A 15,385-nucleotide genomic window follows, 5' to 3' on the forward strand; every position below is an offset into this window, starting at 1 on the left:
CTTTGTAGACCAGGCTGGCCTCGAACTCAGAAATCTGCCTGCCTCTGCCTCCCAAGTGCTGGGATTAAAGGCATGCGCCACTACTGCCTGGCTTGATTATTTTTAATTTATTTATTTTTTTTACCAAAAGAATATGTAGCTTTCCACGGATCAAATAGACTTCCATTCTTAGCACTTGAATCAGGCCCTGAGTTTACGTGAACTTCATCTGCTATGCTGAGCCTTCTTCCATGTATGGATTAGAACCCGCCTTTGCAAAATCGACCTGCTTCTGGAGATGTAGAACATTGGAAGAAGTTTCAGTGCTCCATTCAGTCTGGTGCGCCTGCCTTCATTCCTGAGGTCACGAGTGGGGTCACAAATCAACTGTTCATAAAGCTTTCTCCAAGAAGACTAGCAAACCTTCAAGCGAGAATAGGCTAACAATAATAATCACAGTAATAATCACAACTGTTTGGCTTTTAAATAATTTATTCAGAGGCAAACTTTATCCTCCTGAGACAAGCGAGCAAACAGACCCTCATCATCATCATAATGACAGTGTTCGCCCACAACCTGCTGATTAAGGCTTTGCTCTAAACTATGCTGTGTGTTAATGTTGGTGGTCACCCCAATTAGGACCCACTAAGATATGTCTGCCTGGCAGGGTATTTCCTAAGAAAGCTTCTCTGGGGGGCGGGGGGGACATCCTTCCTTCCCCTCAGTGTCAGCTGCTCGCTCTCCCTGAGGCAACCCAGCTGCAAAGAGGTCTAAGGCAAATACGGGCTTTCTGCCATCCTACTTTTGCACTGGCTGGCAAATGCATCCACACTGCCAGTGCTGCTCCCTCAAGGCTTGGGAATCCAGCTGCTTCAGTCTCTAGCATGGCCTGAAGATCGGATGCTCTCCAGGAATCCTTCAGGTCTTCAGCACCAGACTGAGGCTGCTGGGGCACTCAGCCTCCTGGACTGGTGAGATACCGGCTCCTCACATTCTCCAAAACTCAGACAGCCATTGTTGGGTTTCCCAGCCAGTAAGCAACCTAATAAATCTTTTACTATATACAGAGAGAGAGAAGAAGAAGAAGGAGGAGGAGGAGGAGGAGGAGGAGAGGTAGGAGATACAGAGAGAGAGAAGTAGGAGATACACACACACACACACACACACACACACACACACACACATCCTATTCTTCTAAGAACCCTAACTAATGCATACACTAAAATGAAGAGAGGTAATATTCTCACTTTACAATATGACTCAAGAAATTTAGTTAATTGTCTAAAGTACCCCCACCCCCAGCAGCAGAGAGATAGGAGTCTTATAGCTAACTGTATACTCTCTAATCTGTTACATCATCTCTCTTGGATACATTCTAATGAGGGGGAAAGCCCATCTAATTTAGTTACTATTTCAAATGAAAAGAAAGGGACTTTTTCATCTGTTTTACTTCATTCAAGAAGTAGATGGCTGGGGCTGCAGTATGGCTCAGCAGTTATCAGCACTCGCTGCTCTTCCATAAGGCCTGAGTTTGGCTCCAAGCACCCATGTCCAGCAGCTTAAAACCACCTGTAACTCCAGTTCTAGGGGTTGATACCCACTTCTGGATTCAAGGAAACATACACACACACACACACACACACACAGATATACAACATGTGCTTATTCAGACAGACAGACAGACAGACACAAATTAAAATTTTGAAAATATTTTAAAAGTAGGGGCTGGAGAGATGGCTCAGTGGTTAAGAACACTGGCTGCTCTTGCAGCAGACCTGAGTTCAACTCCCAGCCCCCACATAGAGGCTCATAACCATCTATGACAGCAATGTCAGGGGATCTGACAGCCTCTTCTTGCCTCCACAGGTACTGCATGCACAGGGTGCATAAATATACATACAGGCCAAACAAACAAAAGAAAAAAAACCCCTAAAACTCTAAAAGGACAGATGACCTAAAGCAGCAGTTCCTTCTATCCCTTGCTGGGGATCAAACCCAGGGCCTTGAACCTGGAAGTTAAGTGATCTGCCACTGAGCTACATCGCCAGCCCTCTGCGTAGCTCTCGCTCCTCTCTGCTTCTTCCTCCTCTTAGGACAAGGAGAGCAACTCATTTCTAGATGCAGTAAGAGCTGCAGCAGAGGGTGGGCTACTCTTCCCGTGGACAAAGCCTCCGTCTTCATTGCACTGTCCCTTAGCTAGTGACCTGACAAGCTTGCTCATTTCAAGGTTGTCACTGGGATCTTTAAGGATCTTTTCTAAGTGATTTCAAGGCAAATAGAAAGAGAAGTCTTAGAAATGCATATATTTCCATCTCATACCTCTCATAAGAGAATATATATATATATATATATATCCATTTTCTGTAATACCTAGAAAAAGAGATGCTTATTTCTTTCAAAATACTTAGGCTATTCGCTAAAATCAGTACTTTAAAAATGCTCAACGTGTGTGAATACTGAAAAGCTTCCATGCTTTTACCATTTCCTGAGAATGAGGGTGATCTGCCTTCCCAGTTCTGCCTTTGGCCTGTGACTCGTTAGAAAGAAGGGACAGGCAGGGGCTCCAGGAGCGAGTGGTGGCTCTGGATGCGTTTCAGAAGCTGCTGGGCCACAGGTTTGAACTCCGTTTCCCAGTGGAGCCTGTGATAGCTTTCTAAGTCTTGGTCAAAACTGCCATTCAGGGCTAGTTCTTCATCTGCATCAGAAAAAAAAAAAATCAAAATTACAACAATTCCTTGGCATGTGACTGCACAGGATAGAGTCCATTTCCCATGACAGGACTCTCACTCCGGGTCACCTTTAATATCACCATGATGTGACGACACAGATGCGATTTATGATTAATAGGTGTTTGTTTGTCTGGTGTGTTTATTTTTGAGACAAGGCCTTTTATGTTGCCTAGGACTTAAGCTAATCTATAACTCCTAGGCTCATGTGATTCCCCTGCCTTGGATTTCCCAGGAGAGGAGACCACAGACTCATACCACTGTACCCTCAGAAAGCGATTTTAATGGGAGTTTTTTTGAACTTCAGAAATACTTAATAGTGTGTGTGTGTGTGTGTGTGTGTGTGTGTGTGTGTTTACTTTAGGTCTTTTGTTGTTGTTCTTCTTTTATGGGGGGTGTTTTTTGAGACAGGGTTTCTCTGTGTAGCCCTGACTATCCTGGAATTCACTCTATAGACCAGGCAGGCTTTGAACTCAGAGATCTTCCTGCTCTTGCCTCCGGAGTGCTAGGATTAAGCACATGCGGCACCAGGCTCAGCCCGTCGGTTATTTTCATTTTATTATTGACATTACTAGTGTTTCTGGGTGTTGGCCCTGGTTGGTGCCCTGTGCACCAAGTCCATGTCTGGTGTCTGTAGAGGTCAGAGGAGGGCACAGGATTTCCTAGAACGGAAGCTAGAGGTGGTTGGGAGTCTCTATGAGTGCTAAGGATTAGGACAAATGGCCTGGAACTCCAGCCCCTCCTGCTGCAGCCTCTGCAGTGCCTAGTGCTGAGAATTGATAGCATGCACCCACATGCCCCTGCAAACAGTGTCTTAACTTAAAAGGGCACTAATTTGCTTTGTTTTTAGAAAAGAACCATTCGATTGAAGTGAATCTTTCTTTCAATAATCTCTTAAGTTTCACCTATTAGTTTGCATCTAAATCCCCAACCACAATTTTTCAAAATAACTGAAGACAAGATGACTTCTCCATATGGGCTTTAGAAAGGTTAATCACGTTAATCACACCAACCACCGCCGCCACCACAATAACAACCAAAACCCCTAACCTATACACAGCATCACAACAATAAACTCACAAAAGCAAACTGCCCACATCTATTTGTCTCTGTTTGGCAGCTTCCTGAGAGGAGTTCGTGGCGGGCCCCAAGAAAAGCCCTTCAATGAGTTTGTAAGAAATGACTTTGGGAGCTGAAGAGATGGCTCAGTGATTTAAAATGCACACTATTCTTGCAGAGGGCCTGAGTTCGGTTCCCAGCAGCTCACAACCACCTCTAACTCCGGCTCCAGGGAATCCAGCATCCTCCTCTGGCTTCTGTGAACACATGCATGTGTGGTATACACTCACACAGGCACACATAGATACATTGGATATATATTTGTATACACATTACATAATATGTTGAATATCTTGGTATTCAATATATTGAATATTGGATATTGAATAGATAGATAGGTAGAGAGATTAATACATATATATTATATAATGTGTGTGTGTGTGTGTGTGTGTGTAAGTGACACTAGGAAGTTTTAGACTATATGGGTATATTGAAGATTGTCACTCTCTGAGTTTTATTTCAGTTAGGTAACCATCAGAGCTCTACTTTTATCACATCTATTTTCAAAACCAACACTCACACTTCGCAACAGGGTTTTGCGATTCAACCTTGTTCTGCTTTTCTCATGGCCAGTCTAATCCTCAGCTCCTTTTAAAAGGACTGAAAGTCAAGTGCCCCGCCCCCACATGCCCGCCTCACTGGCATTGTCTGGCACAGCACAGCCATGGCCCTTGGCTGAAGGCAAGTCCTGAGAGCCACAGTAGTGAGCAGGGCCGAGCCACAGCACGGACTACACAGTCCACAGGGCCCAGGCCTTGAGATCCATGAGGAGGGGCTGGGGAGACTGCTCGGTGGTTAGAACACTTGCTTCACACATGTGAAGACAAGAGTTCAGGCCCTCAGACCCCGAAACACTGGCTGTGTTGGCACACCCGTATCCCAGTCCTGAAAGGCTTAGACAGGGGCTCCTTGGAGCATGCTGGCTCCTGAGACACATCAGTGAGCTCTGGGTTGAATAAGGTAGAAGATGTAGTGAGGATGGCTCTCACTCTCAGCCGTGTTCCCCGCATGCACACATATGCACACTCAGACCCATGAAAAAGAAGAGAATCATGAAAAGAAGCCTCTATGCTTTGTCCCATGAGCTGGCTCACTGAACTGATTTGGCTGGTCCTGATGGGGATTTGCAGGAGACATATGCCGGGCACAGAACGAAACAATGGAAAGCAAAGGGCAGACGTGGATCCTCTGATGAAAAGATCCACCATTCCCTATAGTACCACCTTAGGCAGGTCGTGAAACTTCCTAGACTCACCTTCTCCTGAGTGACTGCGCCTGGCTAATGACCTCAAAACTATACTGGGAGTATGGACTGGACTTCTCTCACAGAGCAGAGTGAAGCTAGCCTGGACGACTGAGTGGCCCGTCGCCACACCATCGTAGTGTTAAGATCCTAAACAAAGAGCTTGTAACAGCAGCATCACTCAACAGGAAGCCAGCACCCCTTGTAGCCAATCACCTCTCATCAAGCACCTACTCTGGATGAAGTGATGCGATTTCCCTCCAGTGGCTTCAGTGGGTGAAGAGAAAGTTTACAAAACCATCATAAAGGACCATCACATGGGCCACGCTTCATGACCGGCTGCTTTATTAGCAGCCCAGGATTCCTGTGATTCAACCACAACCACGGGCTTCAACTGCTGGGAGAATGTGCCGGGGCCCAAGACTGGAACAGCCCCATGGGAAACGTGGGAATGGAGTGCAGGCAATAGGCCAACTACACCCAGATACCCCCTGGGGATTGTGCCTGGCCCAGGTGCAACTCTGCCACGCCTTTCTGGCTGGTCCTTACAGGCTGGCATGCCCATCACTCACAGCTGATTGTCCCAAGCTTAGACAGCTAAGGTCAGTCTTTCAGGGAAGAAAATAAAACCTCAGCTTACTGGTGAATGGCTCCCTAAGCCAGCCATGTCTCTCTCCCTGAATGGAAGGCACAGGGAAGAATATCAACAGCAAAGGAGACACAGCAGCAAACACTGGGTGTGAAAGTGGAAGCCTGAGGCAGGGGAATGTCTGAGCAAGCACGAGGTAGGAGGGGCAAGGGTCCTGAGCCGATGGATCGATCCAAAAAACCCTCAGGAGACTCTTTCCTTCCTGCTAGTTCTTCCCCGGACTATCTTCATGAACTAAAGCAGAGGTCCCCAATGCTGGAGACAAGCCAGCATTTAAATCATGTACTCCCAGGTTGGGCGCAGAGCCCCTGAAGCCAGAACTGCTAACGTAGCTCCTCACCCGCCCGCTGACTTGACTGCAGCTGATTTCCATGCTCAGACTCCATGGAACTGAACTCGGACAACCTGTGCAGGCACCCCTGCTTCCTGCCACCCGAGAAACCTCCGTGTCCGCAAGGACACTGAGGACTTCAGCCATTTACAACTGGATCCATTCTTGTTCTTCCTCTGAATTCTAACGCACGTACACACATGCCTGCATACACCTTCATGACAAACTCCTTTTAACTGCCAAGCAGATCCAATTCTTTCAAGGAACTTCTGAACCTCTGTTCCTGTCCAGTGATGTTCCGCTGCATCCCCTAGCATTCACAAAGCATGCTAGCTGTCCTTGCAGTCTTGTCTGGAATCAGGCGCCGTATTAAACTCTTGGTGTAAGAATGCGTTCACTCCTAGGCACTCTGAATGGAAGGCATCAATTAACTGAACTTGGGATTAAAATATAAACTTGAAGAGGTATGGTGGTTTTAATAAGAATGGCCCCACAGACTTGAACACTTGGTCATTAGTGAGACTACATGACAGGGACTAAGGGTGTGGCTTTGTTAGAGTAGGTGTGACCTTGATGGAGGAAGTATGTCCCTGGGAGACAGCTTTAGGGTTCCAAAAGCCTGAGCCAGGACCAGTCTCTCTCTCCTCCTCTTCCTCCTAATACCTGGAGATGTAGAACTCTCAGCTACCTCTCCGTGTCTGCCTCTCTGGGTGCTGCCATGCTCCCTGCTTGCAAATGGGTTAAGCCCCAATTAAGAAAGCCCCAATTAAAATCCTTTCTCTTATAGAAGCTGTTGTGGTCACTGGTGTCTCTTCCCAGAAACAGGGCAGTAAGTGAGCCAAGAGGCTAAGCCCAAGATTTTAAAATTTACAAAGGATAAAGCAAGAGCCTACATTTTGGAGCTGTTTGGCTGGAAGACTTTGGGGTCTTTTATAATGCTTCTGTTGTGACAACTGTCTAAGCCTTTCTGAGACTGAGCAGGCTTTATCACACTCTTGTTTTAGAGACAGAAAGACACGCAATAAAAGAGAGATACAGTATTCAAATAGCACCGCAAGTACAAGCCAGAAGGATGCAAGCCCATGACTTCTTGGTTACTCTGGGCCTTTCCACATAGCTATGCTGGTCCATATAACTGGCTAATCGTGGACCCTACCTCCATGTAGGGAATAGAATCTGCAAAATCATTCACTCTTCAACTGACCTAAATTATTGTTTTTAGACCTAAACCAGGTTGGAAAAAAGCTAAAGAAGAAAATGACCGGGCTGGTGAGATGGCTCAGTGGGTAAGAGCACCCGACTGCTCTTCCGAAGGTCCAGAGTTCAAATCCCAGCAACCACATGGTGGCTCACAACCATCCGTAACGAGATCTGGCGCCCTCTTCTGGAGTGTCTGAAGACAGCTACAGTGTACTTACATATAATAAATAAATAAATCTTTAAAAAAAAAAAAAAAAAGAAAATGACCTTCAGTGTATATGCTTTCTTACCTTCCAAGCTCAAGGACCCCACTGCGGTGACAAGTCCTTTCACAGCCCCTTCTCCAAGTGATAATCAACACCACTAATTAACATACAGATTCATCTGAAACCATGACTTCATTCAAAACAGCTTTTAACCGTATTTTCTTAATGATGACAGAAACCGTATGCTTTTAAACATACTTACCTAAAAACGTCGACAAGAGGATGAGGAGTGTGTTGGCGACGTCTTCTCCAAAACACTCGGATGCGTTGGTGATGTTTTCACTGAAGTTCCACAGCGTCTTGCACACCAGGCAGGCCAGCTGCCAATCACTGGGGCCGAAGTCTCTCAAACAATCCACTAACCTGAGTAAGAAGTTCGGAACTCAAGTGTTAGTGAGTGGGTGGGAATTTGTCTTCGGGTTTTAGATTGTTATAACGGCTGGGCTTCTGAATCCCACATGATCATCATTCACATTCATGGCTACAAGTATAACTGACTACGAGGTTTTCACACATGCGCCTCTGAGGTGTGGCTAAGGCTCTAAACGCCCACTCCTCTGGTGGGAAGATCGATGGGCCCCCAACCTTCCCGGAAAAGCATGTCCCCTCTGGAGTCCTCGCCTTGAAGCTTACTTTTTAATGCCACCACCTTCTTTCAGAATGGCTCGCTTCTCCTTGTCCACCGTGAGATTCAGGAGGACCCCGCAGGCAGAGAAGCAAATGTCCTGGTGCTTGGCTTCCAGCAATGCGATCATGAACTTGTGTACTGGGAGGGCAGAGGACAAATGTAGACCAGTGAGCACCCGGGACCACCAGGCCTGCATCCCAGCGAGCACCCGGGACCGCCCGGCCTGCATCCCAGCGAGCACCCGGGACCACCAGGCCTGCATCCCAGCGAGCACCCGGGACCGCCAGGCCTGCATCCCAGCGAGCACCCGGGACCGCCAGGCCTGCATCCCAGCGAGCACCCGGGACCACCAGGCCTGCATCCCAGCTGGAGCTGGCTTTACAAATGAGATGGGCTAGGGGTAAGAGAGTGGGAAGGTGCGGCTTGCCACGCTGGATTCTGGTTAGTGTGGTGAACCCATCCCTCCTAAGTTTATCCCATTCCCATTGTAGACCCACTAACACCCGCCACTTTTAGAGCCAATTCCTGCCGTCTACAGCTTCTGGCCCTATTTCTGCTACCACTGACCCAACAGCAGCTCCCTCTCCAGGGAGATGAGTCTTCGCTGGTGGGAAGAAGGGAACATGGGTAATATTTCTTTCCTTCTGGTTGTTCTCAAAGGCCTTTTTGAACCTCCAGTTGTAACTCTAAGGCACAGCCTGAGGCGACAGATGAGATCTTTCCTGATACCTCCAAAACACAAGAGATGCTTAGACTGCTAGAAACTGGCTCGCCCAGCTCAGGACTGCTAGTGCAGGGGCAGTGTAAGTTAGGGGGTGGGGCCTCCATTTTCCCCCTTACTCCCAGGGGATGGAACTACAGACTGTGTGAGTCCTGTTTTCTCATACTCAAGTAGGGGTCCAGTGACGGGATCAGTGTGTAGACGGGGGTGGGGGTGGGGTAGGGGAAGTGAACACCACCACGTCACACAGCCTTAGTCTATTCCAGCATCCCGTGCTGTCCCCCATTCGGGACAAATGTAAAGTCTGGTTCATCTCAAAACAGAAACCAACATCACACTCAAATCGCCTAAGCTTCGAGTTGCTAAGCTGACTATTGGCAAGAATCACGTGCTTAGGATCTTAATGAGCCAGGCCTGGTAGCACGTGCCTTTAATCCCAGCACTTGGGAGCAGAGGCAGGCGGATTTCTGAGTTCAAGGCCAGCCTGGTCTACAGAGTGAGTTCTAGGACAGCCAGGGCTATACAGAGAAATCCTGTCTCAAAAAACTAAAAAAAAAAAAAAGGATCTTAAAGGTCATTAACTCACCATTTTTCTGCATGAGGAAATTGCAGACGTCGTGGTCCTGGGAGAGATTTCCGAAAACGCGCACAGCCTCCAGAATCCTCTCCATGTTGTTACTCACAAGGAGCCTTAAGAGCACTGCATTTGGCAGTCAGAGAAAATGCGGGTCAATTTAGAATAACTTCCAAATACCATTTGTACTCTCTACCAGTACTACATAAATGTATGTGTGCATATTGGAAAGCGGGAAGGAGAGAGAGAGAGAGGAGAGAGAGAGGGAGGCAGTACCAGAGGTAGTGAGGCTTCATAATGTAGACCAGGCTGGCCCTAAACTCACAGAGATTCACCTGCCTCTGCCTCTGGCGTGCTCCAAGTTTTACATATCTTTAAACTTACACTGGTAATATTATTTTCTACTTCTTCCTATAACTGTATTTAAAAGTGAATGATAAATGTTATGTTCTCAATATTTGGTAGGAGACTAGTTAACATTTTTTTAATGGTGCTAAAATACAAACCTTGAGGCATTTCAACAAAAAACTAAGAAACAAACTGTTCCCATGTTCAAAGGTTCACAGGTATGTGGGGCAGCTGTCTCGGTAACTCCCCTAGGTGTGTGCTTAGGAACTAATGTCAAGACCTTAAGTGAATGTCCGTGAGGCCACGGCTGACTCTGAGCCTTACGTTCAGCAACATACAGCTTCCTGTGTTGCAGGACAGAGCTCTTCACTTGGTAGAAGGACAGATTGTTGATGGCTGCTGTGGTGTTGATCACCAGCTCCTCACAGTTGCCCAGTGACTTGGATTCTGAAACCAAGGGATAAGGGAGTGAGAAATGCCCACTTGCTCACTGGGCCCTGCAGATCCAGTGACTCCACCTTCACAGCAACAGACAGCAGACATGGAGTCGGAGCTGGGAGCGAGTTGGGCTCCAAAACATGCTAACTCAACCCCCACAGCCATGTCTGGGAAAGTTAGGTGGAACCCTACGAGGGGGACAACACCACAGTGACCTGAGCTGTCCTGACCCCTCCCGTGTGCCCTGGTCTCAGGGATCCAAGCTTGCTTCACTTCCCACATCCTGCCTCCCAGCAGAGTGGTCCTTTGAGAGTCATCATCCATCACTCGCCATGAGCTCTGTTTTCTAGACAACAGATGGCTTCTTGTGTCCTCTGTCACCCAGCCCTGTCCCACCTCTGACTGATCTCCTTGCCTCCATATCCTGGGTGCCAGGATTACGAGTGCACCCACCATGTCCAGTTTTTTGAAACAAGGGCTTGGACTTTTAAGTATTTTCTGGGGCTCCAAGTAAATTTCCATGGGGCTGAACATGCAGCTGAACAAGGGCTTGCCTGGCAGACACAGAGCCGTGGATTGATTCCCAGCACTGCATAAACTGGGCAAGGTGATATGCACTTGTAAAACCATTGCTTATGAAGTAGAGGCAGGAAGATTGAGAGTTCAAGGTCACCCTTAGCTACGTAGTGAGCCTAAGGAAAACCTGGGCTATGCTACATGGGCAAGGAATTTGTAAATATATTTTGAATCTGGGTCTTATTTCTGGGAATATGGGTTTGGGAGGGAGAACTGGTCCACACTTCTACAGTGGTGCCCAAGCGGTGAGAGGTAGAGTCGAATGGGGGAAGGTTATATCACTGGGGAGCCCCTGTAGAGAGGGCTAGAAGACTTTTGGACCACCTCTTTTTTTTTTTTCTATGCCCCACCCCTCCTCAAAATAGAAAGAAAGAGACAGACAGACTTTTTCCCTGTCCCAACGGTGGAAAAAAAGATCATGTAAGCACACAGTGAGTGAGTAGCCAGAAGAGGAGTTCTTGCCAGGGACAGAAATGGCTGCCTTGCTGCCTGAGAATCACAGCTTTCAGGTACAAGAGAAATCAGTTTTTGCTGTGGGAGCCTGGAGCGATGGCTGAACAGCTGAGGGTGTTTGCTGCTCTGCCAAAGGATCAGAGTTCAGTTCCAAACACCCACATCTGGCAGCTTACAACCATCTGTAACTCCAGATCTGGGGACTCTGGGGACTCTGGGGACCTCGTCTGGCCTCTATAAGCACCTCACACAGACCGTATACTCAGGCACATTCGGACACAGATCGAAATCAATCTCTGTTGTGGCACAGTAACCTAGAAGGGCGGGGCATCAAGGAAGGGGGCATCAGACAGGTGACACAGAACTGGAAAGAGAGAGGAATCCTCTTTGTAGGAACTGATCCTGGAAAACTTTAGAATTTTAAACTTTTGGCCAGTTTTTTTTTCTCTTTGGACGGATAAAATTATTTTAAATTGTGCTATGATTCATCAACCATAAGATTTAGGGCTGTGTACGGATGGCCCACACCTTTAATCTCAACACTTGTCTCACAGGAAGACAGATCTCTGTGAGTTCGAGGCCAGCCTGGTCTACAGAGTGAGTTCCAGGACAGCCACGGCTACACAGAGAAACCCTGTCTCGAAAAACAAAACAAAACAAAACAAAACAAAAAATCAAATCAAATCAAAACAAAACAAAAAAACCTTTTAATAGTTTCCTTTATTTATTTATCTGCCTATTGTCACAGCCCACAGGGCATGTGAGGGAATCATAACATGTAGAAATTGGTTCTCTCCCTCAACTTTGTAGACCCTGTAATGGAACTCTGGTTGTCAGAGTTGACTGCAAGCACCTTTATCTTGCGCCATCTCAATAGCCCAACACTCGTCCTTTTAAAGGGCATGATTCGGTGACTGTACTCTTTTTTTTTTTTTTTATGTCACTATCGGTCTTATGATTTTGAAATCTGGGATGTGATAAGGCACCACTAGGCGGAAAGGTTTTGTGGTGGGTTTGGTTTGGTTTTGAGATAGGTCTCATTGCAGCCCAGGCTAGCCTTCAACCCCTCTGCCTCTACTTCCCAAGCACTGGGATTACAGACATGCATGGGTAGCCTACACGGTATAAGGGGTGCTGGACACTGAACCCCAGGCTGTGTGTATCAGGCAAGAACTCTACCAATTGATCCAACCCCCAAAAGTGTTTTTCCTTTTCACAGCTTAAAGAGGTTCCTTAAAGTGAGCCAAGCCCTCATACCACAGCCTCCCACAGATCTGTCTCAGGGCTGCAGCTCTCACCCAGAGTTCTCAGCAACAGGCCCACCACCCGAGGGTTGGCGGCCAGCACTGGGCCAATGCGCGGGTGAATGGCGATGTTGGCAAGGACACGGGTCAGCTTGACCAACACGTCCTCGGCCTCTGCCTGTGGCCTGGCTTCTGAGAGCGGCAGCTTTGTTGAGTTCTCCTTGAGGTGATAGAAACTCTGGAACAGCGCGAGCAGAGTTTCCACGCTCCCAGTCTCTCTGGAGAAAAGTTCCCGGGCCTGGTTACTCTTCGCTGTCAGGTTGCCAAGGATAAAAACAATTCGAATTACCAAGTCCTGCAACAAACAAAAGACAGTGTTACAAGCTCAGAGGAGCTGGAATGGTCATCGGAAAGAATGCGCTCCGGTTTAATTTATTCGTGACTTTACGAATGGTAAAATGGATCACATCGGGCTTCTCCACAGTCTTGCAGTGTTTGAATCCCAAGATGGGTGAAAAGTGACAGGAAAGGTTGGGAGCACTTGGTGGCCCTGAAGGAGTGCAGAGTGACAGATGGGGTTCACAGGGCATGTGACCCCTCACTTTGAAATCTGAGTGGTCTTTAAAAATAAATATGTCATGTGAATTGATGTTTCCACGCTAGTATTTCTTCAGCATCCAAATCCTTTAACATGCACAAAACTTCCTCTCACCCCTCAACACCCCGACTCCCCACTCAACACCCCGACTCCCCATTCAAGCACTTCCTAATAGTGGATGGGTTACAGCGGGGCTTCTTGACTTCAGCATTGTTGATATTTGCAACCAGGTTAGTAAGTCTGCCTGCCTGTCTGTCTGCCAGTCTGCCAGTCTGCCTGTCTGTCTGTCTGTCTGTCTGTCTGACTGACTGAGACAGGGTCTCCTCCTGCAGCCCACGCCCAGAACCACTGTGCTACTGAGGGACCCCATAGTAAAACAGTGACTGAGAGTTACATGATGGGACTTTTAAAATTATTTGCTAGCATATACATATGTGTAAATGTACTGTTCTGAACACACGCCATATAATGAGTATGTATTTTTATTTATTGGCTTTGAGAAGTGGGCTCAGACTGCCCTTGAACTTTCTATGCACTCAAAGATGACCTTGAACTCTGGGTCCTTTGACCACACCTCTTGAGTGCTGGGATTGCAGGTGTGTGGTACCAAACCCAGTTATTTAGTACTAGGAATTGAACTCAGAGTGTTGCGCACACTAGGTAAGCATCTACCAACTGATCCTCACCCCCAAAAGCTCTAAAAGTGTTCCTAAGGGGTGGGGAGTGGGAGGCTAAAATCTGGATTTGAGAGGATGAGGCAGGGGAATTGCCATGAGTTCAAGACCAGAATGGGCTACATAGTGAATTCCAGATAGCCTGGGCTAGAGAGTAAGAAAGAAAAAAGAAGATGCATGAAGGGAAAAAGTAGAAGAAAAGGAAAACATTAAATAAAAACCTACAATGAGAAACTTTACAATTAGACACAGAGGGAAGGATGCTTTCCCTGGCATGGTGCTGCTCGCTTGTAATCCCAGCACTAAGGAGGAAGGCAGAAGGGTCATGAGTTCAAGGTCATCCTCCTCCACTATGTAGCAAGTTTGAGGCTATGTGAGCTACATAGCACCATGTCTCAGTGAACAGTTGTTTATGTCATTTGACAATGGTACCCAGGATGTTGGATGGATGGATGGATGGACGGATGGGCAGACAGATGGAGATGATAAAGGAATTCTTGCTAAGGTCCATTGCTGGGCTGTGTGTGATATTTAGTGTGCCGGGCACTGATCCCTTCTACACTGAGTACTGCAGAAGCTGTGCAGGTCCTATGGCTAGCCAAAGTGGAACAGGACTTGACTCCAGGGTTTTCTGGACCCTGGGGTCCTCCCACACAGTGGTCATTTCTCCCCTCTGCCCTGCCTGCTTGCAGACAGCTAAGGATTTATTCCGCCACCAAAGGGATTTCCACCATTCTGGCTTTGCTGTTCAGATAAATACTTACATCAGCCTTAAGGATATGGGCAGGGCCAAAGGCTGGGCACATTTTAAACAAGGTACAAAGAAACAGGTGGTTTCCTGAAGTCCGGTGCAGAGGACTGGGTGTGGCAAGGAATCAAAGAAGATTGAGGGCAAAGGACACCTTTTTCACCAGAGACAAATCTGCCAGTGCCAACATGTTCCTGCTTGTTCCAGAAGGAATGTCCCTGGTGCAGCTGAGAACCACTTGCCATCATGAAGAAGGGCAGAGTCCCACTCTGTGGCAAGGACTGGAGCCTGTGTTTGTGTGGGTGGGGGTTACATTTTCAGAGATAGTTTAACTCTCGGCACGCTGCAGTCACCTAATTAGGGGAGCCTCCCTCTGCTGCACCCCTGGAAAGAAAGCATTCATTCCCAGCTCAGGTTTAGATGGGCAGGTCTGGGAGTGTGCACACCGAGACGAGGATGGTGGTGTTCTGAACAATTCACAATCTGCCTGGCAAGTCCAGGCCAATCTATGAGGGGAAACCCTCTGCAAAGAGCAAGACAGCAAAGGAGATGGATTCCAGATAGATAGTCACGGGAGACACAGGGTCTCTGGACCCCTAGTGACTATCATAAGAGTAAATGAATGAGACACATTGTATAATTAGAGTGCACCAATGTCTTAGCTAACTGCACTGAACTGCGTCCAGGACAGACCTTACAGACTCATAGGATTGCAGGGGAAAGGCTGCTCAAAGCTGGGAGTAGGGGTGCACACCTGAATCCCAGCTTCACAAAGACTGTGAGTTCAAAGCCAGCCTATGAAACATAGTAAGACAAGAAAGAAAGAAAGAAAGAGAGAGAGAGAGAGAGAGAGAGAGAGAGAGAGAGAGA

General features: G+C 47.4%; 1 protein-coding gene across 3 annotated transcripts in view; it reads right to left on the reverse strand.

The window, feature by feature from the left end:
* Positions 1 to 459: 459 nt before the first annotated feature.
* Armc2 (armadillo repeat containing 2) overlaps positions 460 to 15,385 on the reverse strand; it is a 104,205-nt gene continuing 89,279 nt past the window's right edge. For all 3 annotated transcript variants that reach the window (XM_029482898.1, XM_021174473.2, XM_021174472.2), the window contains exons 13-18: positions 12,550 to 12,850; positions 10,109 to 10,231; positions 9,449 to 9,562; positions 8,147 to 8,279; positions 7,716 to 7,876; positions 460 to 2,674 (exon numbers count right to left, since the gene is read on the reverse strand). In XM_029482898.1, the coding sequence (XP_029338758.1) occupies positions 2,517 to 2,674; positions 7,716 to 7,876; positions 8,147 to 8,279; positions 9,449 to 9,562; positions 10,109 to 10,231; positions 12,550 to 12,850 (990 nt within the window). In that variant the 3' untranslated portion in view covers positions 460 to 2,516. The remainder of the gene's footprint in view (positions 2,675 to 7,715; positions 7,877 to 8,146; positions 8,280 to 9,448; positions 9,563 to 10,108; positions 10,232 to 12,549; positions 12,851 to 15,385) is intronic.

This window comes from Mus caroli, chromosome 10, assembly GCF_900094665.2.
Source record: "Mus caroli chromosome 10, CAROLI_EIJ_v1.1, whole genome shotgun sequence".
Lineage (NCBI taxonomy): Eukaryota > Metazoa > Chordata > Mammalia > Rodentia > Muridae > Mus > Mus caroli.